The 27,143-nt window shown below is 30.6% G+C and overlaps 2 protein-coding genes across 3 annotated transcripts in view; one reads left to right on the forward strand and one right to left on the reverse strand.

Annotated features, from left to right (window-relative positions):
• Positions 1–12,357, reverse strand: part of LOC130896684 (KH domain-containing, RNA-binding, signal transduction-associated protein 2-like) — a 38,050-nt gene extending 25,693 nt beyond the window's left edge. Inside the window, exons 1-5 of one of the 2 annotated variants that reach the window (XM_057804942.1) lie at positions 11,860–12,357; positions 9,298–9,422; positions 8,063–8,217; positions 6,826–7,055; positions 5,622–5,888 (exon numbers count right to left, since the gene is read on the reverse strand). In XM_057804942.1, coding sequence (XP_057660925.1) covers positions 5,622–5,888; positions 6,826–7,055; positions 8,063–8,217; positions 9,298–9,422; positions 11,860–12,076 — 994 coding nt within the window. In that variant the 5' untranslated portion in view covers positions 12,077–12,357. The remainder of the gene's footprint in view (positions 1–5,621; positions 5,889–6,825; positions 7,056–8,062; positions 8,218–9,297; positions 9,423–11,859) is intronic. The other variant, XM_057804941.1, reaches the window with a different exon arrangement.
• A 2,175-nt stretch (positions 12,358–14,532) lies between these two features.
• LOC130896685 (EARP-interacting protein homolog) lies at positions 14,533–18,232 on the forward strand. The gene is made up of 6 exons (XM_057804944.1): positions 14,533–14,625; positions 14,679–14,813; positions 14,941–15,333; positions 15,394–15,614; positions 17,264–17,422; positions 18,042–18,232. The coding sequence occupies exons 1-6, from the start codon at positions 14,584–14,586 to the stop codon at positions 18,199–18,201; spliced, it is 1,110 nt and encodes a 369-aa protein (XP_057660927.1). The 5' UTR covers positions 14,533–14,583; the 3' UTR covers positions 18,202–18,232.
• The last annotated feature ends 8,911 nt before the right edge of the window (positions 18,233–27,143 follow it).

The raw sequence follows: 27,143 nt of genomic DNA on the forward strand, positions 1-27,143 counted from the left end.
TATAAAAGCATGATTTCATTGTTTTAAGCTATAATTTATTTGTTAAATCATGTATGATTATAATATCAGGTAATCTTATGCATTATTTCGCAATTTAACATTTCATCTAATACTTCACCATCATGCCAGACTTTCAGTTAAATTTTTTAATCAAGTTTTTCTATTTGTATACCGTCTAAGGACAGTAGTGCTACTACATAAGTTTGTCTAGCAGTCAACTTAAAATGGCAAATTTTTATATTAATTTAACGCCATCTAACCACAATCAAGTTACTGAATTATTAGGGTATCGTTAAGTCTACTGATCTTGATAAGGACTATTGGACAAAGACAAGATGTTATAGTAGTGAATTATTGTATTGCAAGTGGTTTTTCAATAAGTTTGTAAATCAATTTGGCGTTTTAAAATAGGAGAAAATCGAGTTTAAATATTCCGTTACAAGGATAGAAATATACATACAAGCGAAGCTAATGAAAGCGTTAAGATCATATAGCAAATAGAGATTCAAAGTAATTTTTAGGAGAATGAACTATTAATGCGAAGAAGGAAAAATGAGGAAGGACAAATTATAGATGCTATATCAAGCCCATGCGCCGACTTATTCTGATTTAGAAGTTGCAGTTTATGTTTTTTGTAAATATCTCAGGCAAGACAATAGCCATTATTATCTTATTCCTCATTGAGGTGCCTACAAAAAATATTTTGCAGTCATTCAACAGTTTAGAAACTACAGCTATAGATGCAGATATAATTGCCACAACTCGGGAACTATACAACGATCATACTGCTAACCAAAATTGAAAGAGAAAATAAGGATCTTGAGGCGGAAGAACAAGTTGGTTTCAAGCCCGGCAGATCCACATCTATACTGTGTTTTACAAAGGATCGAAAAAAATTAATTTATTAAATGTACATCTGCAGAAGACATACGACTTCTAGCGAACTAGAACAAACATCACAAACAGGTTAATAAAAGCAACTAACATACGAAAATAGTATGACGAAAATTAAAGCAAACCAGGCTTTATCTGAACTGCCACGAAAGATATAAAACCACGGTGTTGCTTCTCGCTAACGCTATTCAAGTTCTACTTGGAGTAAGCACTCAAAATTTGAAAGCAGGAATGCAGGGGGATGAGAATACCTCTCAGTAACAACTCTACACCATACATGCTTTGCTTCGCAGACGATCATATAGTAATGCACGGGATCATGAAGACTTAAGCTAAATAACTGGAAAACTCGTAGAAGAGTACAGAAAATGGAATTTCGAAGTAAATGTAAAAAAAAAACTGATTGTGCATAGGAGCAACATCACAAGACATCGACCTGAGGGAAACACTGCAAAGAATATAACAGAAGATGGAACACTCTACACAGCAATCAAAGAGAGAAATACACATGGCAGAAAAGTTTGAATGAAAGGAATATTATGGGAGCAAATGATATCAAAAATCAACAAACCACGAATATATAACACGATCCCTAAAAATATTGTAACATATGCCAGCGAAGTGTGGCAGATAAAACAATTAAGGGACAAAATGGTAATGAAGACAGGGATATGATAAGAAATGGTAGAATAGAACAAAGGAGATAATGGTAGAATAGAATAAAGAAGACAATGGTAGAATAGAATAAAGGAGGCACTGGTAGTCAGACACACATTAATCAATAACATCAAAACGAAACAACTAATCTGGTATGGTCATATACAAAGAATATCTAAACAGGTCCTAAAATAGACACCACAAGGGAAAAAGAAAAAAGGAAGACTAGAAGAAGCTGGAGAGAAGGCATCGATAAGCAAATTCAGGAGAGAGAACTGACGGAAGACCTATGGCAGGATAGACAGATAATTAGTTGAAAATTTTAAATTGATTAATTATGAACTAAAACAATGCATAAATTTTGCTAAATTGAACGTTAACATTTTATTAAAAACAAATAGTCACTCATTTGATTTTTTCAAAACAGCCAATAAACGTCGAGTATTGCTATACACACTTATAAAGTATATGTAAAGGTCTGTGTATGTATATGAATAACGGTCTATAACGGCATTGGTTATTATAGTTGCTTGTTACAGTGGAATATATTTAGTTTGCGAGTGTAAAAATGTGACAAAATCAAAAAGTTACTGGATATGCATTGAATTATGACAATTTTTAGCTAATAAATAGCTAATTTTTGTTGAATAATCGCCATAATGACTGACACCATTAGAAAGATTAATTTCTTAGTAATCAAATATAAAAGCGCCGTTTTTTTTTCAACCTCCGATAGGCTATAAATAAAAGACAAGTTCATATAAAACAATAATTTTATCACCAAAAGATATGTACACTTTCCGTTACTTTTCGACATAATCACCAAATAGATTGAGACAATTGCCACAACTGTAGACAATTTTTTCAATACCCTCTTCAAAGAAAGTTGCCGCCAATGTAGTCTAACCGTTCAGTCACAATAGAATACAAAACAGGCCTTGAAACTTCTGGGAATTCCGTAGACAAAGCAGTAATGTCGAATCTGCGATTTTCTTCAACCATTCTGTCAACTCGTTGAACCAGGTCATCTAAAACGACAGATTTGCGTCCTTGGCCCCCTTCATCATGCACATCATAACGGCCATCTTTATACTTTCGATACCATTCACGCACTCAATTTTCTTAATAATACATATAAAGAAGGGTACTGTTGGATTCGTGATACTCTACACTATTAAAAAATATATATATTGTTTTGCGAAATTTCTCGCTCGAACCTCCTTAATATTTGTTATTACGTTCAGTCGAAATCAAAACTCCTATGTTAGTATATAAGGTTTGTTTGCAAAAATCGCTCCACAGATAATTTTTTGATAGTTCCATTTGTCATAATGATATAAATTGATAGTATTTTTAAGCAATATTAACTTTGAAACATAATTAGAATATCGTGTCAATTTTATTCTTCAAGAAGAATAAATCGGTTTAGATCACACTGTGTATTCTCTTTGATTGAATAATTGATAAAAAATTTTAATCTTCTCTGTATATTTTTGATAAATATTGTTTTATATGTATTAAAAACCGGCGAAATTCTTTTAGATTATTAACTTATATTATAAATTATTTAAAAATAAAATAGGATACTTTAGTATTTTTATTAAATATTATAAATTTAAAAATCCGTAGTTTCTTATTATTAAAATTTATTATCATTATTATTTTTAATTATATTTTCAATAACATAAAAATCTGATCACTTATTTTCAAATTCTTATAAATGGATAGTTAACACAAAGAACTTGATGATATTAACCCAGTTGTTAGAAAATGTTAATGATTAATTTGTACTATGATTAAATTGTTAGTAAACTAGCGTTATTATGAATGTGAACCACTTTCCGAATAAAATTAGTTACCTGCACCTCAACCCTTATAAATATTTTAAATGTGTAGCATGTGACACCGCTTTTAAAAGGGTTTTCAATTTTCTATCCAGTAATATAGTACTTATTTATTTTGAGGAAATGATAAAATAAATATCAATTTTTAAATAAACTAATGATACAAGTGAACAAACTAAAGTTTAAAAATTTTTAATTAAATTTACAATACTCATAGTCTAAATCATATTCTCTAACCGAGCTCCATTAATTACTTGACAAAAAAGACAGTATTTGGCAACCACGCAGATTCAGCAGCAGATCACTAGGGGCAGCTGAGGTCTCATGTGATCTACCTAAATGTGAATATTAGAGATCATCTTCTAGATTAATTCACGCTTTTTTGATCTGGTAGAAAGGCCTACCAAACAAACGGCTATAGCGGCGCTAACGAACTTTACGATACTTGTATTGTGGGAGGTAACTACAATGGCAAGGTAAATACTGACGACTGCCCTGAGGGCCCAAATAAGTATCGTGTCTCTACAGACTGCCAAGGTGCACAGCCATAGAAAAAACAAACTCGGTATAAAACTGCCAACATGGAACATGTCCTTATGATGTCTCCAGATAGGATCCAACGGACATACCTACTTGATAAGAAATTCAAGGTAAAACTTCCTGGCAAGGTGGAATGGAACCAAAATGATGTCAGCTAGCCTTCAAATGATGATATATACTACAGAGATAGAAGCTTTCCATGATACAACATTTAATTTTTGTATTCTGCATATTTATAACTTTTTATTTCTGGAAATTTCAACAGTGAAGAGCAGTTAAGTGGATTTAATGAATAGATCAAATTCTTAAAAGGATTCATCACAAAGTAGATTAAAAGTAGATTAAGTTATTTGAAATCAAATCCCAAAATTTCCAATATATTATAACACACGAGGATTTTAGAATTTTCATCTGGGTTTACAAATTTTTATATTAAATTTTATCTCTCTTTTTATAACCAATTCTATTTTTTCAAACATCCACCCATATTTGTCCAAGACAGTTAGAACCGTCCCAGAATATTCGATACCTACTTAATCACATAGGTAAACGAGAAGTTACTAGATATCAAATACAATAGGAATTAGCTCCAACTCCATGACTCTTTACCAAAAACGTATTTTCTAGTTTAGCAAAATTTTATGTTCCCTGGTATGCAGGGTGTGACTCAAAGAGTTTCGAATAAAAGTGATGATGATACAGATAAATTGGAGGTATTGTTGGCACTGAGTTCAAACATATTATAAACAAAACACCCCATCTAGCTTATGTTTCTAATACTTGATAATTGTCTATCCAAGGATCAACTGTTTGCCTAGGACACTGCACTGTATTAGCTTAAGCATAAATCTAACAGTTTCTACACTAACTTTAAACTATGTACCTTGTCACAAACCCCTGTACTGTTAACGAGTCTGGACTGTTATTTTACCCCGATTTCTTCCCTATCTTGCTCTGTAGGCACTATCTAATAACTCCATATATATCTATATCCGTGAATCAGGAGTACAAAAAAAGGAATTAATGCTAGTGCTTTGAAAAAAGTAGTGAATTTTTTATTAAATTTCAAAGTGGTGCATTAATTTTAGGGAGTAATGTAATTTTGTAATGAATAATTACCACCATCTACTTATAAACATTTATGATTTATTTTCTTCGAGTTATGTCTTATAATTTTTGAAATATGGCTTACTGTTAGGGAAATAGAAGTAAATAATACTCTAAATGTAATCTTCATCTTTCATAACAGACTTGTAAATACCAAATTTTTAGTATAAACTCCAAATACCCACACCTAAGCAAACCAAATCAAAAGAGTGATCTGACCAACAAAATGGATCCTTGACATTCTATGTATCAATAAATACATAAAACTGGTGAGCAGCATGTCCAAAATTTTGAGGAGTCGGATACACCTACGATTTTAGCTGAAAAGCACTTGTTAAAAAATCTTAAACAGAATTGGTGAATAAAACTTGATTTATCTGTATCTAGTTAAAATATTTGAAATGGAGAACTTCCAGTATAATTGAAAGTGCTTAAGTGACATTAACAAGCTAAATTAATAATTTCAGCTCACTATATCACCAAATCCAAAATATATTTGTCCAATTTCTTTTCTACTATGACTATTAATCGAGTGAAGTTCATACTTAACTATCACCAAAATTAAGATAAATTACTTACCAAAACCGGAGGTGCTGCCTTTATAATAATCAGTTTCATAGTCGTCATAATATCCTGAAGTGTAGGGTGCTCTTGAGCTAGAAAAACTACTATAACCTGGCGAAGTAGATCCATAATCATCTTCATATCCATAGCTCTCTTCCATAGCAACACGAGCACGATCCAAAATTGACATAATTTTAGTTTTTGCAGGCATAACTCTAGGCGTAGTTACAGGTACTCTTGTAACTGTACGCATTGCTGGAGGAAGTGGTCTAGGTATAGATGCTGAAATAATAAAAAGTTTTGAGTAAAAACAAATAGATTAGGAAGTATAATTCCACAAGTATCAACGAAAATGGATACAGATATTAAAGTAATTCTTGTTACCATCTACACTTTGCCTTCCAGTTCCAAGATCCTGATGTATTTCAGTATCTGTAATGGTTTCAAGGAAATTATTTCCTTGTTCTTCCAAGTTTCTAGGACCAGGCAATCCAGAGTTTTGCACTGATCAATTTCTACAAAACCTAATCTATTTAGGTAATTCCTAGATGGCAGTGCCTTTTAAGGAAACTAGAAACCGGCTTGTTTTTTTAAGAGCCTTTTCAGCTGTTCTAAAGTTGTAAAGGAACTTTTTAATGATCCAGCCAGAGAATATACCTCCAGAATGCTTCTTATTCAGGTTTATCCTTCTTACAAAACTTTTTCTTATAGAAGAATTTCTACCAAGACAATGTAATGCGAACTAGATTATTAGGATCTAAATTTCATTTGATTTCAATATTGCTAAGAACCGAGACTAAAGAAACTGTTATTCTTGCCCATTTCCTCAGTTTTTCTTCCTCACTCTCAGTTTTGAGACAATGACATGAGAACCCACTACTCTGATAGCTGCATGATTTGAAAAATTAATCATTGTCACATTTTTGATAGGTTTTTTCCAGGTTCAATTCCAAGTAAGTTTCAATAATTCTGACTATACCTGCTTACAAGGATAGGATGAATTGAATATTTGATATCATTGGTCAAATCATTTTCACTGTTTATTTTCTCAATAAATGAATATATCACTGGCAAGATGAGAGATTGCGTAACAAAAAATGTTGGATGAATGCAATAGTTTGAAGACAGTCTAAATGGTAATGATCATAAATTCGACAAAAATGTATTAAATTTCACGAATTGATATCCACCGACTATTATGCTTGCTATTAATACTTACGTCTAGGAATGCTTGGAGCTGACCTCCTTAGTCTGGTATCTCTATCATCTAATGCATTTCCTCTTTCTCCAAATAACTCCATTTCTCTCATTTGTTCTTGTCTTATATTATCATTATTATCGGGTATAAGATATTTTCTCACTTCTGCCAATGCAAATGCAACTCTTGCATGAGCCTCTGCTGGGGGGCCAAGAGCCGAAATTTCAACATGGAGGTCATCTGATAAATGGCTACAATAATTTGCAAATGGAATTCAACAGATCTTTCAAATATTTCATTTATTTATTTACAAATTAAGGAAAATCATCAGAACTAGATATATAATCAAAATAATGAGAATATGAAGTAACTGATGAATATTTTATTCTAGTAACAAGCCAGATTCTTTAGGTACATAAACAAATTACAGTTAGATTCTAACCATTGTTCATATATTGACTATAGAATTACATTGTAGGCCCATAGGCCAACTAATAGGACTATAGTGCCCCACTTAAAATATCAAAGGCAGTTGTCCTTTAGAAAACTAATCAGGCACCTTGGCTAGAATCTTTTGACTTCACTAGCAAACTGTACAACTTGCCCAAGAGTTTGAACATATGAATGACAATTACTGATGACATGATTTCTTCTCTATACATTAAGGGCATTTGATATCATCCATGATGTTTATAGTATGGGAATGGCAACTGAGATGACTGTGTCGAACAAGCTTAAGTGGAGAAGGTTGATTGGTGAAAGAGACAGAAGGCCCATGTGTGACTTAGCTTGTGTCATATCAGATGTTCCAATCCATCTCTGACCGAGCCATTCATCCTATATTACTTCACTTATAACATTAATGAATAAATTAAAAATGAAAAACACCTCATGTAGCTGATACTATATTTGAAACTGAGCTTTTATTGGTTATAAATTATACTCACTTAGATGATTGCTGAATAACAAAAGCAATCACTCTAAAAAGCCCAAACAAGACATGACTGACAGTGTCAAAGTCCTTCAAGATGTTGATATAAGTCAAGGTCAGTGGACGTAGATTTTTCCTGCCTAAACCCATGCTGATCAATTAAAAAATATCTACAGTACTCTAATATATGTTCAATTCGAACCTCAGAAATAGCATAGAGCATAAGCATAGGCCTGTAATTTAATATATTATTTCCAGCACACTTGTCACCATACTTCAAATATCTTCACAAAAAATAAATGATTCTTCACACATATATTTATTTACCTGTATTTAGGATCCAAAGAATTTCTTAATTCCTCTTCTTTAGCTCTATCTTTCATTGATCCTTTTCCTAATACAGCCATTTTGCACATTGTTTCGTCTTGAAGCCGCTTCATAGAATTACCTTTTGGTCCCAAAAGTTTACCGACAAAATTAAACTAAAAGAAATTTACATATTACAAACTGGTGAATGTTGAATTGATGCATCATTGAAACAAAAAAAAGGTTGATACAGATATTGGATCCACATTATGGTTATGCTAATACTTATTCATTTCTTCAGACTGTTGGTTAGTATATAACTGTAAATTTTTTCAAACTGACACAATTTTTAAGCTGATAATACATTCACTCAAATATTTGATGAACAAACATGAAATAATGTACTCTCATTAAGTCACAGTTTTACAGGTCTCTCGACTAAATTTTAATATCAATTTTAAATAAAAGTGACTTCCGCCTTCGTCCTCTAATGAAGTATATTTTCACACTTAGTCGTTAGCTCCTAGAATAGTTGTACAAATAAATAGAGGATGATCTATCAGCACATTTTCATCTATTATCTTTTAAGGGAACAAGTCACATTGTAATCCTAACCAAAAAACAGTTGGAAGTAATTTTAAATACGTTTTTGGATTGTTTTTTAATGTTACCTGTGAGTTAGAATTCTTTGGTGAAGGAACAAATAATATGACAATTACTTAAGGAACTGTTACAAAGTTATTAAAATACATAATTTTACTTTATTATATATTGTGATAGATGTTAATAGTTTTGAGGATCTTTAATACTATCTTTATATATGTGGATTTATTGTTCTGTAGATGGTGACTATATGCGTAACAGTCATAGTATAACAAACAGCACTACTACCTGAAAAAATAAAATAACTAAGTGCAAGTTTAGTGTGACTGATACGAAATCTTTTTAATATTACAACTTCACTCCTGCTTAAAAAATTAATGTTCTATATATTTCTTCCTTCCCTCAAAATGTTTCTGTAATATAATAAAATCTAGTTAAATCTAAACTATTTCATATTAACTCAAAATGAGCACACAAATATTTTAATGCACACCATGAAACATACAAACGCCATATTAAAACACGTAGATGGTAGAGCCTAATACTTTAAAAAGTTAGGACAAAGTTTTTTAATTCCATGATACCTAGCAATTCTGTTATGTATGTTTGAAAATTAAATCAATAAGAAATCATTTTAATAATGGAAAACCTACCTTTGGATGTTCTCTAACAGGTACTAAGACTTTGACAGTAACTTTGATGGGCTTCTCTCTATAAATGTCAACATATTTATTTTCTTTCACAGGAGCTCTTCCTAGAGATTGAGTTTTAGCTACCTCTGAAAAAAATGATGAATACTATACTATTTACCCAAAATATATTAATTTTGCATAAAAATGTTAGGCATGAAAATCATCAAATTATCATCACCAGTAAGCCAAAGATATTTCCAACATGATAATTTCTACTTTTCCGAGGGCTCTTTGCTCCGCCCCTGACTCACTCATAAAAAATTAGTAACGACAACAATTGTATTTTGCAGCATAATCTTCGATAAGGTTAATATATTTTTCCCTTAAATATCCTACAATTTCTAATGCATTTTGAAAGAAATTGAAAGATTGTTGAACCTCTACAAACCACTGATTTACCGCACTTATATTTTCATATTATAAGGAAATCGTTCATCCCGTAATTGTTCTGAGAAACGTTGTGTACCAAATTTGGAGAAGATGGAGGATACTCAACAAATACAAAGTCTATCTGGAGATATTACAGTTACAATAGCGGAGCTCCCGACACCACCACCAAAAATTTTCCTAATGTATCCAACAAATATTTGTGAGTTAGTTGGGGTTTAAATTCTCAGCTTCTTCGACTAGTTGTTCAAATTAGTACATTTAGGCTCATTGTGTCATTTAATTCTTGATTGAAAGTGTCCTAGTCACTTTTGTTATTAGTTTCTTTGAATTCTCTTACTATAATGTGTTCACTAGTTGTTAGTAATATATGAGAATGATCTGAGTTTGGGCCAGCAGCATCCTCAATTTTGATGAAATTCATTGCTACATTTCTGAGATGAAAAAAATCAATCTAATTCGGTATTATATTTGTATCGGTAGACCAATTGAATAGCATTTTCCATTTATATATCCGTGAAGCTATTTTTAACTCAAACTCATGTGATTACAATCACAGTAGAGCAACTTAGATCAGTCAATCTTACATGGTGAACAGCCATAATATTAGCCAGAAAGCGTTATAATTTAAAAAAAAAACAAGAGAAGATGTCATTCATTATTCATGGCAATATAAGCTCTCAATCAAAAGAATTTGTAACTATCCTAATAATCACTTTAATGAAACAATAAAGTACTTTACTTAAAAATTGATTCAAATGCATGAAAAAGGGTATAAATCTTTGTGGAGGATCTTCAAAAAATAATAAAATTAATTATGATCGTATTTAGTTTTCACCATTGAGCAAGACATATGTAAATGGATACCTTGTACAAAGAAATAACTTATTCTGTAGATAATTTTGCTAGATATTCAAAAAGAACTCTCAATATTCAAATTGGGGCAGGCTCACTTTCAGTTTTCTTTTCTGTCTGTGTTATATTAGCTTTGTTCACTGATCTGATTCAAAATCAGTTTAGGGAAAAGGAACATGTGATGGAGTTGAGGGCACAGTGAAGAGATATGCTGCAAAAGCAAGCCTACAAAGTTCTTATAATGATCAAATTCTAATACCTATTCAACTTTATGAATATTCCGTTAAAAATTTATTTAACCTTAAACACAAGAAGAGTATGTAGAGTCTGAGAAATTTCTGAACAGCTGTTACAGCTAAACAGTAACTATTAAGGGAACACAGCAATATAATGTCTATATGCCTGCAAATTCAAGTGTATCGAAGATATGTGTAAAAATGTTTTGTGAGGATACAACAGAGGGAACAGTTACCATCAAAAACTGCCCAGAAAAACTACAAATGACACAAGTTAGTGGATCCTACAACACCTACAGGAAGAAATTATGTAATAACATCTGAAAAAATTATAAAAACTTCACAAATCATCAAGTTCTGAAAATCTTCTACCTAAAACATAATGTTAAAAATTTAATTTCAAGTTCATGATTTAAATAATATATTAAAAAAATCTGTAGTATGTATTCTGACTAACAGTTTCATAAACTTTTTAAAAATTATCATTCAACTATGAACTGATTAGCCTCCCACTTTGGAATTTTCAGAATCACTTACCAAAAGTATAAACTATTAATAGATTTTTTTAAATTTTCAAAAATGCACTTTTTGAGAAAATCAAAATCTTGAATTTGATTTTTCAAAAACACTTTTTATAACAGTACATTGTATTGCATATCAAAAGAAAGCATTTAAAACTGAGTAAAATGACACCTCTCCCATATCTCTAGCTCAATTAGGAGAAAAACAATGGTTCAAATTTTGGAAAACATTACATAGCCTTAATTCTGAAATTGTTGTAGATGTTTAAAAAAAATTTGTGTTTTTCTTAATCTCTATATAGACAACCTTCATACCAAATTTCATCAAATTCTGAGGGGGTCAAATATTTTTTATTATTTTAATGTGTTGATTTCATAACTCAATGGGAAGATGAGGTATTTAAAAATTCAGATTCTTATCCATTATTAGGACTACATTCGTAGTTGAAGGTGTATAAATTTTAGTATCTAACCCAAAAAATGCGAGTGATTACTATATGTTATAAAATAAATTAAGTAAATACCTTGTTCCAACAACCGAGCGGCATTAGGTAATTTGTTTTGATCAATCAATAACTTCTCAGCTAACAATTCTCTAACATATTCACTTGCTTTTTGAATTACTATATTCTCTTCGGTTTCCGCATTATCTTCGGTACCATTTGTACCGGGCTCTGCGCCAGACTTTCTTTTAAAATTTTCTGCATAATAATCACCGTTGGGCTCAAACTTTTCGCTCATATTTTAGTTTTTTACTTGATTTGAAATACTACTAAAAGAAACAAAATGTCGACCTAAGTTTGCTCGCCCGGGCTACTATTCTAAAATGTTGAAAATACACAGCGGGCAATATGGTAAATACAAGTTAATAATGCAAAACTATAACTAATACAGGTAAAAATTTCAACTTCAAAAACAATTAACAATGATCTATTATTATTATGGAATTTGTTTAGTTCTAAGATAGTAATTGAACATTTGACAATAGTTTCTTGGCATCGAACAAAAACTTTGACGTTGACAGAACTACTTAACGTTCAGGGATGCCAAATGGTTAGAAGCTAAAAATTGTGAGAGCCGTGGTAAGAAAATTGTAACAAACCTCGAAATTTCGAAGTTAAACTTCTGGAGTGGGAATAAAAGAAAGAAATAATTTCCTTAATTTCTTACTTCTTATACCTCTTTTATACGTTTTTCTGATGAATTATCTTGATTTTAGGTCTCTATCAATAAAAATTTCGTTTAAAAGCATATAATATTGATGTTTCTACTACTTTCAGTATATCAAAATATGATTTTTCAATCTTGATGATTTGATAAATTATATTTTGATATACTGAAAGTAGTCGAAACATTAATATTATATGCTTCTAAACTCAAAACGGAATGGCATATGATGTAAAAACGAGATATCAAAAAATAAATTTATTTATTCCGAATCTGAATCAATTTTTTGGGGATACATCACTGCAGAATTTAATTTATTTGTTAAATCTGAAGACACAGTAGTTGTAGCAATTACCGCTATTTGAAATTAAGCTTTTTATTGAAAGGAGCCCTTCCAACTTCGTGGTTTTAAAACGATTTCTCAGCTGAATTTTGTTAATATTTTTTTATGAAAACACTCTTTTAGAATTAGCGCTGGAATACGGTAAAGTTCAACTTCTGGTAATCTTCAATATTTCATACCATCTAATCTAGAGGACATACACGTTGCGGAAAATATTATGATGTTATGTGATCCTATACCTATTCTTGAACCGAGGAATGATATTCCCTGCATTGCTTATTTTCGGTCAGACTCTTGGATACTGAATTTTTCTCCTTGTACAGATAATAAATTATGTTTCTTCAAGCGTATAATATAATAAAATATCTATATTATTTACCGCAATACAGATCGTAGAAATAACCTATTCTTTTACTAGTACAATAATAAACGCTCAATAATGTACTATATCTGACCGGTGAGAGTATTAAAAACGCGTGATCGGCTCATGGGATGCTAGTGATACCTTTTATAACGATTCGTATTGGCTGAAGCAATGTCTGAGAAAGTCAAGTTCACACAGCTGCACGTTACATTAATTCATTATTATTATATTCTAAAAATTTTATATTAATAATTATTTTAAGCTTTTGTTTTATTATGTTATTTATTTACTTTGATAAAAATTAAAAATTAAACTACATTTCTAACATGCGCTTTTACAGTAAGAATTATGTGACTGTATAATAGCGCATGTTAAACATGTACTTTAATTTTTATTATTCTTTAATATGTGGTATTATAGTTATGTTATACATTGACTATCCTCTATATTAAAATAAATTTTATTGTTAAAAGTGGCTGTGAGATTCATGGAACTAAATTTAAACTGTCTATTTACGTTATTCAATCTGAAGAACAATCATTTCTAAGAGCTGATTCGTCCTCGTCGGAATCAGATTCCGATTTAGATTAAAATAAAAATTCATCCGCCCTTATATCCCTCTCAACCACTTTTTTTGAAAACAAAGAATTTATTCAGCAAAGGACCTTGTGTTGTTTATAAAGATTATTATTATTATTATTTATATCGTTTTGTATGAATTTACTTTATAACCTTTGATACGTATTTGAATAAAACATATAGCACGACATTTCTTTCTTAGATATTACTTTACAGTATTAGGTACCCTTACATTTTTATTTAATATACCATAAATTTGAAAAACCATCTAGCTATTTAAGGTTAGGGAAAACAAAATTACGATTAAAATAATAATTATATATATTTATAGATACTTTTAGAAAAATCAAGGCAAAGTGTGTTATTTAATTTTTAATTAGTTTGAAGTTTCTCACTTTTAAAAGGTGTATTTTAAAAATGTATCGAGAAGAATTTTAATGTACACACACGCTTGAATAAAAAATATATCACTTGGAGTAGAGGACCCATTATATTTTATGTTTTGCCCAATTTGCCCAGGCTTGGCTAACATCTCGGCCTTCAAGAATCTGGGCTCAACAATAATAATAGCCTTCTACTCCTAGTAACATAATGCACTACTCTAGTTTTGTTTGCATATGTTTAGATCAGTGATATTGCAGCATTATGTATACAATATGTATATATTCAAAAATCAAAAAATCCTGAGATTAAGAACAAATTTTGTGAGATCTCACCATAAATCGTGAAATCTGGCATCCCTGTTGACGTTTTTCCACATGCTGTCAAGAATGAAAGAAAACAAATATTTAAATCATGGATAATGAAAATTCTGTAATTTACGGTCTAGAGTTTCAGGTATACAGACTATTTTTGAATATTTTCAAATATTGTATGTCTTATTATTTTAGTCCAGAGCATTATGTGCACAATATGCAGAAACAGAAAAAATACGATTTTTAATAGGAACACAATCACTTAAACAAACTAATAATCAAATTCATTTAATAGAATTCAATGAAGAAATATCTACAATAAAAACTTCTGTGAGTTTATTTATGTCTTCCTATTCGCCTGTTTAATTTGCAAATAATATTAATAAAGTTATAATTAATCTGACATTAGATTCGGATTTTAATGTAACTATTAATATAGTTTTCTCGATATTTATAGGTATTTCATCATTCTGAAGGTGAAATATGGAAACTGACATCAAGTCCTATAGATCCACTAAAAATATCTACTTGCTACAACACTCTCACCGGTGAAAACAGCTGTGTTATGAGAAGTGCAATTTTAAGACTACCTGAGATAGAAAATCATGATACAATTGAAAATTTAGAAATAGTTACAAAACTGGATTCTACTTCACTGGGAAATGATATCAGAACAACAGAATTTCATCCGACAATTGCTAATTCTGCAGTGACTTTAACAGATACCCATGTTGTCCTCTGGGACATTTCTGAAACTGAAGGGAAACTTGTAAGTAGTATATTATTAGAAGGCAAGAATAGTCCAAAATTCACTAATGGCAAGTGGAATCCACATCAAAATTGTAATCAGGTAGGTATTTGAAAATGCTCTTCAGGGAATATCATTAAAAATGCTGTTTTTCATCAATAGTTCAGTACATTGACGGAAACTCACATAAAGACATATGATATAAGGTCGGGAGAACTAGCCTGGAATATAGATAATGCTCATTGTCAATTTATAAGAGATATGGACTACAATATGAATAAATTATACCACCTTGCAACCTGTGGAGATGATGGTTTTCTGAAAATTTGGGATTTCAGACAAACAAGTAGTCCTGTATTCTCCAGAAGCGATCATTCACATTGGTAAGTTATTTGTTTTTGTAAAAATTGAAACTTTTTGTTTTCATAATATAGAAAAAAATTTAATCACCAATTCAAGATTAGAAGCTTGTCATATGCTATTTACATTTTTAGTCATTTTTCTAATTGTTGTGGCCCAGTAATCACTGTAATCTAAAATATTACTTAATTTGTTGATTTCTCTTTCCCTTTGTGTCTATAGGGATAGACATAAGTCTATAAAAGTAGATTGAAAACAAAAGGAAATAATAATTTTAGATAATTCAAGTTTATAATGTCCTCTAACAATAAAATACTTTCACAAGCAGTAAACAACTGTTTGGTATTTATTCAACAATGCTACATACTAACCTTAATAGATAGGAATACATCAACAAACATAACAAATTGCATGGGGATCTCAATCAGTCAAAGAATATTCTATAAAATGGAGGGTCCACAATAAAAAGAGTTAGTTTCAAGAGTTAGAGCGGAGTCAGTTTTGTGACTGCAAGTGGAGTCACTCCGCATTCCTAAAGAGTCAGTTTTTTTCGCGACCGCGATAATTGGGAAGTCTTAGGTAGTGCTTCCATATAATTGTCTTATAACTGTTTTCCAAATATTGAGTATATTATTAGAATAATAAGTTTTCAAATAAAGAGAATTCCTGATTATTAGATAAATAGATATTATATCTATATGATACGATTTTTTCACTTCAAAGGAAAAAATTAATTCATGTTGTTATACATTATATAAGTAGGTGCAGATTTTGTACCCAAAGGAAGATTCCAAAAATTCGACTCGGCCCAGATAAATATAACTTTATATGTAGATTTTGGTTTTATATTTTTGTTGTGTATCTCTGTTTTTATTTTTTTATAGTTACAACATAATGGTTAGCATTAGATCTATTGTTTCGATATTCATTCTCCCGAATTTCACTCCAGTATAGACCCACTTTCCGAGACCACCTCGTCCAGGCGTTTGTAAGCCCCGACCACCCACAGCACTTTCGTTAGAAGGGTAGTAATCCCCTAATTGGTGGTAAATTATTACACTGGGGTCGGCGGAGTAGTGACCCGTTCTTATAGGAAGCAAAAGTTATTTTCAAAATTCTCTTCCTCTACAACTTTGATTTATGTAGTGATTCTACTGTTTCATATATTTCTTCATGCCTACCTGCTATATCATCATTAGATAGCTTCTAAATTAGAAGTAAAGTGACACAAGATAGCAACAGCATCATCTCGTCTGAGAGCTACCACATCATGACCTTAAAAGATTAATTCTCTTAATTTATCTCTTGCCTTTGTAAATCCAGTTTGGCTGTTTCTATTACATAATTGCTTTGTGTTTTTTTAATACATAGTTAAAAGCACTTTTTCCTATATCTTCAATAAATTCATTTTGCAAAAACTTTTATATTGATATTAGCAACTTGTATGATCATACTAGGATAAAATTGTTATTTAATGAATTTGGTATTTACTTTCTATAAGATGTTTCCAACTCTCCATCTTTTTCTTGATCTCTAGATTCCATTCTGTTAAAAAAGCTGGTTCGCCCTTTTCTAATATTAGCCATATACACTTAAAATGATCCAAATACCATTGTCTAATGAAAAGTTTCCAACCTGTCACATAACGGCTCACATAAATCTCTATTTGCAGGATTTGGTGTGTCAGATTTAATCCATTTCATGATCAGCTAGTTCTTACAGCCAGTTCAGATGCAAGAGTATTACTTTCTAGCGCTGCAAGTGTTAGTTCAGAAAATATCAGTGAAACTCTTATCACTGATGATAAAGAAGGATTTGATACCAAGCAAAAGTAAGTTATTATATTGATCTCAATATTTTGTAAATTTTTACCAAAAATATTCTGGTTTTGACCCTTACATCATGTGATGAAAAATATTAGTTTGTTAAAAAATAGCAATATTAAAAGACCAATTACCAATCGAATTTCGCGCCTGTTTAAGTGGAGCATTTGATTGGTGAGACAGACAGAAAGTCCATCTGTGTGCTATGTAATGCTAGGAGTTTCTATCCATCTCTACTAAAATATAAGTTATTACATTAATATAATCAATATTAATTTGTAATGCATTTGTGTATTTATACAATTATATTGATAAATTTCAACCAGTAAAATAAGCTCCTTCAAACTTCTGAGAAAAATGTAAGATAAGTGACATTTTAACTTAAAAAATAATTTTAGACATGCAAAAAGTGTATTTGTTTGAACACACTGTTTACCACTACTACTAAGGCAACATTCACACCACTAGCTTAGTTGTGTATAAATGTATAAATAAACAGTGTTTGTATGAATATCACAAACGGTTCCTGAATTTCCACCTGCTTTGTGTATATTAGTAAAAGTGAAAAATGTCTTATATACCATAAGAACTGAAACTATTATTGCAACACACTATATTCTCTTGCAGATTAAAAGATGGACCGCTTCAATGGTGTGAACATGAGGACAGCGTATACTGTGTCGAATGGTCTCCAGCCGAGCCGTGGGTTTTTGCATCACTTAGTTATGATGGTCGACTTTTGATATCTCACGTGAAAAAATCACTTAAATATCAAATTATGTTATGAATTAAAAATATCAAAGAAAGTCCTGGCCAAATTGGTTATATATATATATATATATATATATATATATATATATATATATATATATATATATATATGTTTCGAAATGTTCTTGATATAAAATATAATGATATTTTGATAAAGACTTTTTTTAAAAATTATTTTGAAACAGAAGAGACAATCGAGAACTTTTTTCGAAACATAAACATACCAAAAGGTCTAAGAAATAAGAAATTGAAGAAATTTATATATATATATATATATATATATATATATATATATATATATATATATATATATATATAATATATTGATATATTGCAGCTTTCAGCAAATTTTGGAAGTGAGCACTTAAACTATATATAAATCCAAGCCTTTGTAAGTGTTCTTCTCATCATAAAAAAAACTACAGTATAAGTGGAGAAGTAAATAAAAATTCAAACCATGATGTATATAACATGTGTGTTGAATATATATTTTGATTTTGACTTACGTTCAATTTGAGAATGAATTCATAGGTGTTGTATTAACGAAGTAAGCCATAGTAGGAGATTAAGAAGTTATGGTTTCTATTGGAAATGTATGTTGTAATTAAAATTAGGTTAAAAATTATTGAATACATAAAAATATTTAAAAATATGTAATTAAAATTGATTTAACTATCCAATAATACACATATTTTAATAATTGACATCACATGGTATTTTGCAAAAATACATGCTTTGAATTTTTATTTACTCCACTACTTATATTGATATAAATAAACATTTACAATATATATATATATATATATATATATATATATATATATATATATATATATATATATATATATGCATCTAAATGTTCTTGATGTTAGGTCTCTTCTGTACCTCTCTAAAAATTAGTTTTGTTGATAGTTTTTAAAAGAGATAAATTTTGACTTTCGACTTCTCTTTACCTTAAAATATGATATTGATACTGACAATTAGCTTATTTATATTGTTCTATAGACACCTTCATATTGAATATCAAAATAAGGATAAAATCAACTTAGAACTTTGTTCCAATAAAAAAAACTAATTTTTGCTTGGTTTCCACATCTCAAATATATTAAATTTATTAGAATTTACAAAATAGAGCTGTAAATTGTAGTTTTCTTATTTAGATCTTTTTTATTATTTATAGTTTTCTCGTTTTTATGAATGTGAACCATTTCTAAAAATTCTCCTTTTCATGGCTTAGATTCCGTTTCAAGAATTTTTGAATCTTTATAATTGAATGTATGGTTTTTTGATATTTTATGGTTTGTTAATGCAGTTCTATTTTTTTTATTGTATTGATGACCTCTTAGTCTATTTTCTAAATACTGAGATGTTTGCCCTATGTAGACAGCGCCACAATTAGTACAAGGCACTGTACTTTTGTTTTTTGGTGTTTTAGATTTTAATTTAGTGAAATATTTGGATAATGTATTATGACTCTATGACTTATACTAATATCATATTTATTGAAATAATTCGATAATTGTTGGGAAAGTCCTTATACATATGGTAAGGAAAAATGTTTTATGTTTTGATGTTTAGTTTCAGGTTTGTTTTTAAATTGATTGTAGTATCTGTTTAACCTTTTCTTGAATATGTTATTTATCATTTTTTCCGGATAATTATTTTTTTTTCAATGCAGTTTTTGCTTTTTGAATAGCTAATTATCTAAATTCAGGATCTGATAGCTGGATAGATCTATTAGTCAAACTTATTATCACTGATCTTTTTCGTGACATAGGGTGACACGAATTGAAGTTTAAATATCTTGAGGACCAAGTTGGTTTCGTATACCATTCTGTTCTTATGTTATTGTTAATTTTATATAATGTGACATCAAGAAAATTGATTCTATTATTTCCCTCAACCTCGATTGTGAATTGAAGTTTTTCATGATAAGAATTGAATTTTTTACTTATGTTTTCAATTTGATTCTTTGGTACAGCAGCAATGCAATTATCTAGATATCGGAAAAAGAATGGAATATTTATATCAAGTTTGCTTAGAATCGTTTCCTCAAGATCTTCCATTACCAATTGTAATCCCATAGCACAACCATCAATTTGTTTGTATATTTCACTTTCATGTTTGAAATAGGTTGTTGTAAGTGTGAGTTCTATAGCTTTTATAAATTCATTTTGAGGTATTTTTGTATATTCTTCAATTTTGTTCCATTTTTTCATTAATATATTTTTCACAATGGTAATAGAAATATTTGTATATAAAGAAACCGCATCTAACGAAATAAATACATATTCATTGGGAATTTTGATACTTTTAATTTTTTCTTTGAAATTCCATGTGTTTTTGATATAGTATTTATTTTGATATAAAATTTTTTTCAAAATATTTTTCAAATAATTAGATAATTAGGTGAGAGGAGTTTGAATACTTGAAACAAGCGGTCGAAGGGGAATGTCAGGTTTGTGGAGTTTTGGTAAACCATATATTTTAGGAATTGTGAATTTTCACATTCATAAGAACGAAAAAACTATAAATGATAAAAAACGATCTAAATAATAAAAGTAAAATTTACAGCTCTCTTTTGTAAATTCTAATAAATTTAATATATTTGAGATGTGGAAACCAAGCAAAAATTAGTTTTTCTTATTGGAACAAAGTTCTAAGTTGATTTTATCCTTATTTTGATATTCAATATGAAGATGATCTATAGAACAATATAAATAAGCAAATTATCAGTATCAATATCATATTTTAACTTAAAGAGAAGTCGAAAGTCAAAATTTATCTTTCTTTTAAAAACTATCAAAAAAACTAATTTTTAAACAGAAGAGACCTAAAATCAAGAACATTTAGATGCATTTATATATATATATATATATATATATATATATATATATATATATATATATATATATATATATATATATATATATATATGTTCGTTATCAGACACAGACAAACTGAAATTATAGTCATATAATATAAAGAAATGATCATTGTATGTATATATAAAAACATTCAAAACTACTTATACTTATTGAGGTGTATTCAATTATTGTAATTAAAGAAACAATTTTCAAAATAATATTTGATATAATTTTAGATTTTGTTATTCAGGAAAATTACGAAGTGAGCGACATCTTTTAATTTTCTTTCAAACTTCAATAGAGGTAAACAACAAAGCCAGAATACGAACTAATTTTGCTGTTTTATAAACAATAAAAAGTGTTATCTAAAAATTTTAGTCTAAATAGTGAAGTAATATACCAGTTTAGAGTATTTTTTAGAGACAAAACTAACCAAACATCCATAAAGTGCACTTCAAAGACAATACAAACGTGGGACAATTGTAGTGTTACAAATTCACTAGTTGTTGATGTCCCACTTCAAAAACCGCTTTACTTTCTTCCAGTTCTCTGCATCTGATTGCAATATATTCAATGATGTTACCTCAACTTTCGTCATTTTTAGACCGATTCTTAAATACAACTTTTTGTTCTAACAACGCAAACACGTTTAGGAAATAACAAAAAATACAAAAATAAATAAAATCATATCATAATCAATAAAAACACAGAAAAAGACTAAACAGCATCAAACATCCTCACAGATTGTGTATTGTTGTTCACCTCTATAGAAGTCAAATTCAGTACCATCTAGTGACACCTGATTTTTGCCAATATTTTGTTAAGTTCTTCTGTTTTTAGAACTGAGATCCGTTCAATTAAATATCATTACCAATGATGTTGAATTTTTGTTGATTTTTTTTTAAATCTGGAAAAAATTTAGAAACAATGCCAGAAATTATTAGAATGGAATATTAAATTAAATAAGGAAAAATAGACTTCTGCTTTGTTACAATGCATTTTCTATAACATATAAGGGGTTTTCCAATAAGAGGTGTTATTTTGATATTCAAAGAAAAATGCCATTTTTTGAGATAAATGATCGGATGTTTATTTCATTATAAAGAGGAAGGTATGTTGTTAATAATGGAACACAACATCAGCCAAATGGCCGCCACGACTGCGCTTACAGGATCATATCCTTTTCATGAAATTTTCCGTAACCAAATTGCAAAGCGGCTGCCCTATGTCCTCGATAGCCTCACGAATTCCACCTTTGAGGTCTTAAATCGATGCTGTACTGTTGGCGTAGACCTTATCTTGGGTTTTCCGAGCCCCAGATTCAACAACTATGTTTATTGACGTAACCACCAAGGTGGAAATGGGCCTCATCAGTTAAGATGATTTTTTGATGAAATTCCGGATCATTTTCATGCATTTCAAGGACGCTATCAGCAAAGACTCGACGTTGTTGATGTTCGGCCGGCTTGAGTTCTTGTGTTAACTGAACTTTATAGGCCTTAAGACCCAAGTCTTTATGCAAAATACGGTGTAATGACGTTTGTGGAATAGCTAATTTCAAAGAACGACGAGGAATGGACAAACCTGGGTTTTCTTTAACACTTTGGGCTACAGCAGCAATATTCTCAGTTGTTCCTGAGCGACGTGCACGGGTTTTATTCTTCACATCACTAACTTGTCCCAACAGTTCAAATTTTTCCACTAATTTCTGTATTGCGGTCCGAGAAGGTGCTTCACGTCCACCCAAAAATGTTTTAGTTTTAAGAACCGTCTCTGCCAAACTTTCACCATTTTTATACTGAATTTTAATAATTTCAATGCGTTGTTGAAGCGTATATCGTTCCATTTTCATTAATGGCGTAGTGTCTACTTGTCAAATGTCAAAAAATGACAGCTTCAGAAGTGACATTTACCGAAATAGCGGGCTGTTCAAAATAACACCTCTTATTGGAAAACGCTTTACTAGAAATATAATTGTCTATTATTTTCTAACTTACTATTAGTTTGTCCTCTGTAGCGTGAATAAGTCTGATAACATATTTAAAGAGCTGCGTGAATATCGTGATAAAAATCGTTATCGTTTAATAAAAAGTAAAATAATAACAAAAAACATGTTCCCTTCGGAGAATCTTATCGATTAAAATCCTTGGCAAGTTGTAACAAGTCTGAAAACAAACAATATAATTAAACTCACAAAGGCTATACAAAATGATGTACCCACAAACAATAGATTTACTTCACTGTCAAACACTGGAATAGAAACCAAACAGTAACAACAATCCAAAAGCGAAAACATTGAAACCTCCGCCCATTTTTGTATATGGATTTGAAGATTATGAATATATGATGATCAAAATAAGTGAAACACTACATGAACAACAATATTTAACTACAACGATGACTGACAACACAATCAAATTTAATACGGCTACTCCTGAAGAATATAGATCAGTTGCCAAATTAATGAGAGAAAACAATATCGCACATATCAACCCAAAGAAAATGGAACATATAGAGTGTTCATATAACATCTTCATTACAGTATAGATACGGAAGACATCAAAAATGAGTTACAAATAAGTAGCCATACAATTAGAAACATAATGAATGAAACATAATGAATGTAAAACACAAATAAACAAAGGAACCATTAAACATATTTTTCGTAGACCTGGAACCTAAACAAAACAACAAAGAAATATACAAAATAAAAGGACTACAAAACAGAATTATCGAAATCGCACCGCCTAGAAAAGAAAATAACATCGCCTAGTATAGACTATACCAATTATATGGTCACACAAATCTTACTGTAACCGACCTTATAAGAGAGCCGTTTTTTTTCAACCTCCGATAGGCTATAAATAAAAGAAGTTTATATAAAACAATAATTTTATCATCAAAAGATTGGTACCTCATGGTTACTTTTCGACATAATCACCGAAGAGATTGAAACATTTGTCATATCTGTAGACAAACTTATCAATACCGTTTTCAAAGAAAGTTGCCGCCGATGAATTCGAGTACAAAATAGACCTTAAAATTTCTAGAAATTCCGTAGACAAAGCAGTAATGGTGAATCTGCGGTTTTCTTTAACCATTCTGTCAATTCGTTGAACCAAGTCATCTGAAACGACAGATTTGCGCCTTTGGATCTCTTTATCATGCTTATCATTACGGCCATCTTTAAATTTTCGACACCACCATTCACGCACATCATCACTCATGAAGTTTTCCCCATACACACGACTCATTCTCCGATGGATTTCTGCAGCACTATACATCAATAATGGCGGACATGTTCACGTGGCTGTAGCACAACGCCGACTGACGCCTATTTCACACACTTGCGAGTATTTTTCAAAAAAACTTTATTTACTGAACAATACCTTTAATAGTGGAACTATCTCACAACTTTTTACTAATGATCGTCACAATGTCGCGTAATAAGTAAAAGAAATTTTATATTTTAATTATGCGGATATCGAATTTTCGTATCATTATTGGCGTAACATTCACATTTCTATTTATTTATGTAAAATGTGGGGGATTCCATGGTACCAAAACTTGTAAGAAAAGCAAGGATACACCAGCGACGTGCGCCTTATGTGGAGGACCTCATCCTGCTAATTACAAAGGTTGTGATTATTACCACAAATTCTATGAAAATAATAACAACAAATTCAAAACCAACATTCAACAATCACAGATGAACCAGGATTCCCAAAACCTCTCACTACCAAATCAACAAAGTCGACAATTCAGCTATGCACAAACGGTAAGAGATCGGGGCATTCAGCAACCAAAAAATGATAAGAACATAGCCTAAAAAGCAAATGTTTAGAAGAATTCAAAGGAATATTTAAACAACTGATGCAACACAACAGTATGGTCTTAAAGTTCTTATGAATAGGACCCTTGAATGCCAGCGGAATTAATCAGCATGAAGATGAACTAAACATAATTTTAATTAGTGAAACTCATTTCCTAAAAAAATCATATCTTAAAATACCTCATTATAATGTATACTAGACTAATTACCCAGATACAGCTCATGCGGGTACTGCCGTTCTAGTTAAATCAACAATCAAACACTATGAACTTCCAAAATTCGAAAAAGATCATTTACAAGCAACTTCAACAACAACCGCAACAAGTTAAAACAATACCTTAAGAACTAACTATTTGTGATGCATAATACCCTCCTCGAAAAAATCTAAAAGAGAAGATTTTCGAAATTTCTTTCAAACACTGGGTTCTAAATTTATAGCAGGAGGAGACTACAATAATAAAATATACTATAGAGATCTAGGATCACTATAACCAAAGGTAGAGAACTTTCTAATTTATTGCATGAAGAGAATTACTCGTCCTCTCAACAGGTACCCCAATGCTCTGGCCGAGTAATCCTAATAAACTGCCAGACCTCCTAGACTTCTTTGTAACGGGTGGCATATCATGAATCTACTCTGATATTGTTCGTAATTACGGTTCGTCCTCAGATCACACACCGGTAATAGTGACTGTAAGTAGTTGAGATTTAAAGTATAAGAAACCTACTCAACTGTGCAACTCAAAGGAAAAATGAGAAATAAATAGAAACGTGATAAACAGTAACATAAATTTAAATATTATCCTGAAAGGTTACTCCGAAGTAGAAAAAGTATACAAAAATTAACCAGTGTACTTCACGAAACTGCCAAAGAAGCTACTCCTCCAGAAGTGACACTATACAATAATAATATTCCAATAGAAAGTAAACGACTTATTGTTGAGAAAAGAAAAGCAAAAACGAAGTAGCACAGGAGTCATGTACCGGGACAAATACACACAATCGCCTAAGCAACATCCATAAATTATAACAAACAAATGCGTGAAAACAGTTTTTCGCAGTATATAACAAACCTTAATTGTTACTATAACTCAATATGGAGACCAATGAAATCAAATTGGGAAAAAGTAATGGCTTTCTCCCCACTTCGCAAGTATATACTAAATCCAGCAACTTGGGCTTGGAGCGACGTAGAAAAAGTAAAACTGTTTTCAAGACATCACCACTCCAGAATAAACTATCCAAAAGAACTAAATAGAAATCAAGATACAAACATCAGGCTGACAACTCCAAAGGAAATCAAAGTAACAATTCCTCTTCTAAACAACAAGAAATCGCCGGACATTGACATGACAATACCAAAAATGTAGAAGAAACTGCCCAAAAAAGGGATCGTGATACTAACCTGTATAATTAACGTGATCTTAAGACTGCAATACTGGCCAGAAATATTCAAAAAATCTGAAATAATACTTATTCCAAGACCAGAAAAAGATCTAACAATTGCATCTTCGTAGAGACCAATAAGCTTGCTACCCACCATTTCGAAACTTTTTGAGAAATTTTTACTGCAACGAATTAATCCCAACCTGGATATAATTCCACAACATCAATTTGGTTGTGGGCAAAAACACTCAACAACTCATTAGTGCCATCGAATTGTGTATGAAATAAATGTAGCCCAAGAAGAAAAAAAATTGTTCTGGATTATTTTTAGATATAGTCAAGCATTTGGTAAGATATGTCACGACGACTTGCTATTTAAAATCAAACAGAACCTTCCGACTCCCTTTAGAACTTACTAGAATCGTATTCATCTGAAAGACTCTTTAGAATAAAAATAAAAGACGTCACAATTTAAATTCATTAAATCTGGAGTTTCACAAAGCAGCGTTTTAAACCAATGCTGTATTTAATATTCACCACCGACCTTCCAGTCTCATAGTAACATCCGCAAAGAAATATTTCCTACATTAACAACGTAGAAGTTTCAACTTACATTAAATATTTAAGAATGTACCTAGACGACAAATTAAGCTGGAGAGAACACATCAAAAAGAAACGCATTCAAAAAGACCTTAAAATGAGAGAATTGTATTGGTTTCAAGGCAGAAAATTAATTATGTCGTTAGAAAATAAAATCTTATTGTACAAGACTGTCATCAGTCCTATCTGAACTTACGGCTTAGACTGTGGAGCTGTGCAAGCAAATTGAGTATAGCTGTTCCACAAAGAGCACAATCTTAGATTCTGCGAGCA

The sequence above is a fragment of the Diorhabda carinulata genome, chromosome 7, assembly GCF_026250575.1.
Source record: "Diorhabda carinulata isolate Delta chromosome 7, icDioCari1.1, whole genome shotgun sequence".
NCBI classification, from domain to species: Eukaryota; Metazoa; Arthropoda; class Insecta; order Coleoptera; family Chrysomelidae; genus Diorhabda; species Diorhabda carinulata.

What these genes read in the sequence shown, in the direction of transcription:
- LOC130896685 (XM_057804944.1), top strand. Translation starts at nt 14,584, where the DNA reads ATGGATAATGAAAATTCTGTAATTTACGGTCTAGAGTTTCAG. An exon ending in TATCTACAATAAAAACTTCT is followed by an intron (nt 14,814 to 14,940) that starts GTGAGTTTATTT and finishes CGATATTTATAG; the next exon opens with GTATTTCATCATTCTGAAGG. An exon ending in GGATTTGATACCAAGCAAAA is followed by an intron (nt 17,423 to 18,041) that starts GTAAGTTATTAT and finishes ATTCTCTTGCAG; the next exon opens with ATTAAAAGATGGACCGCTTC.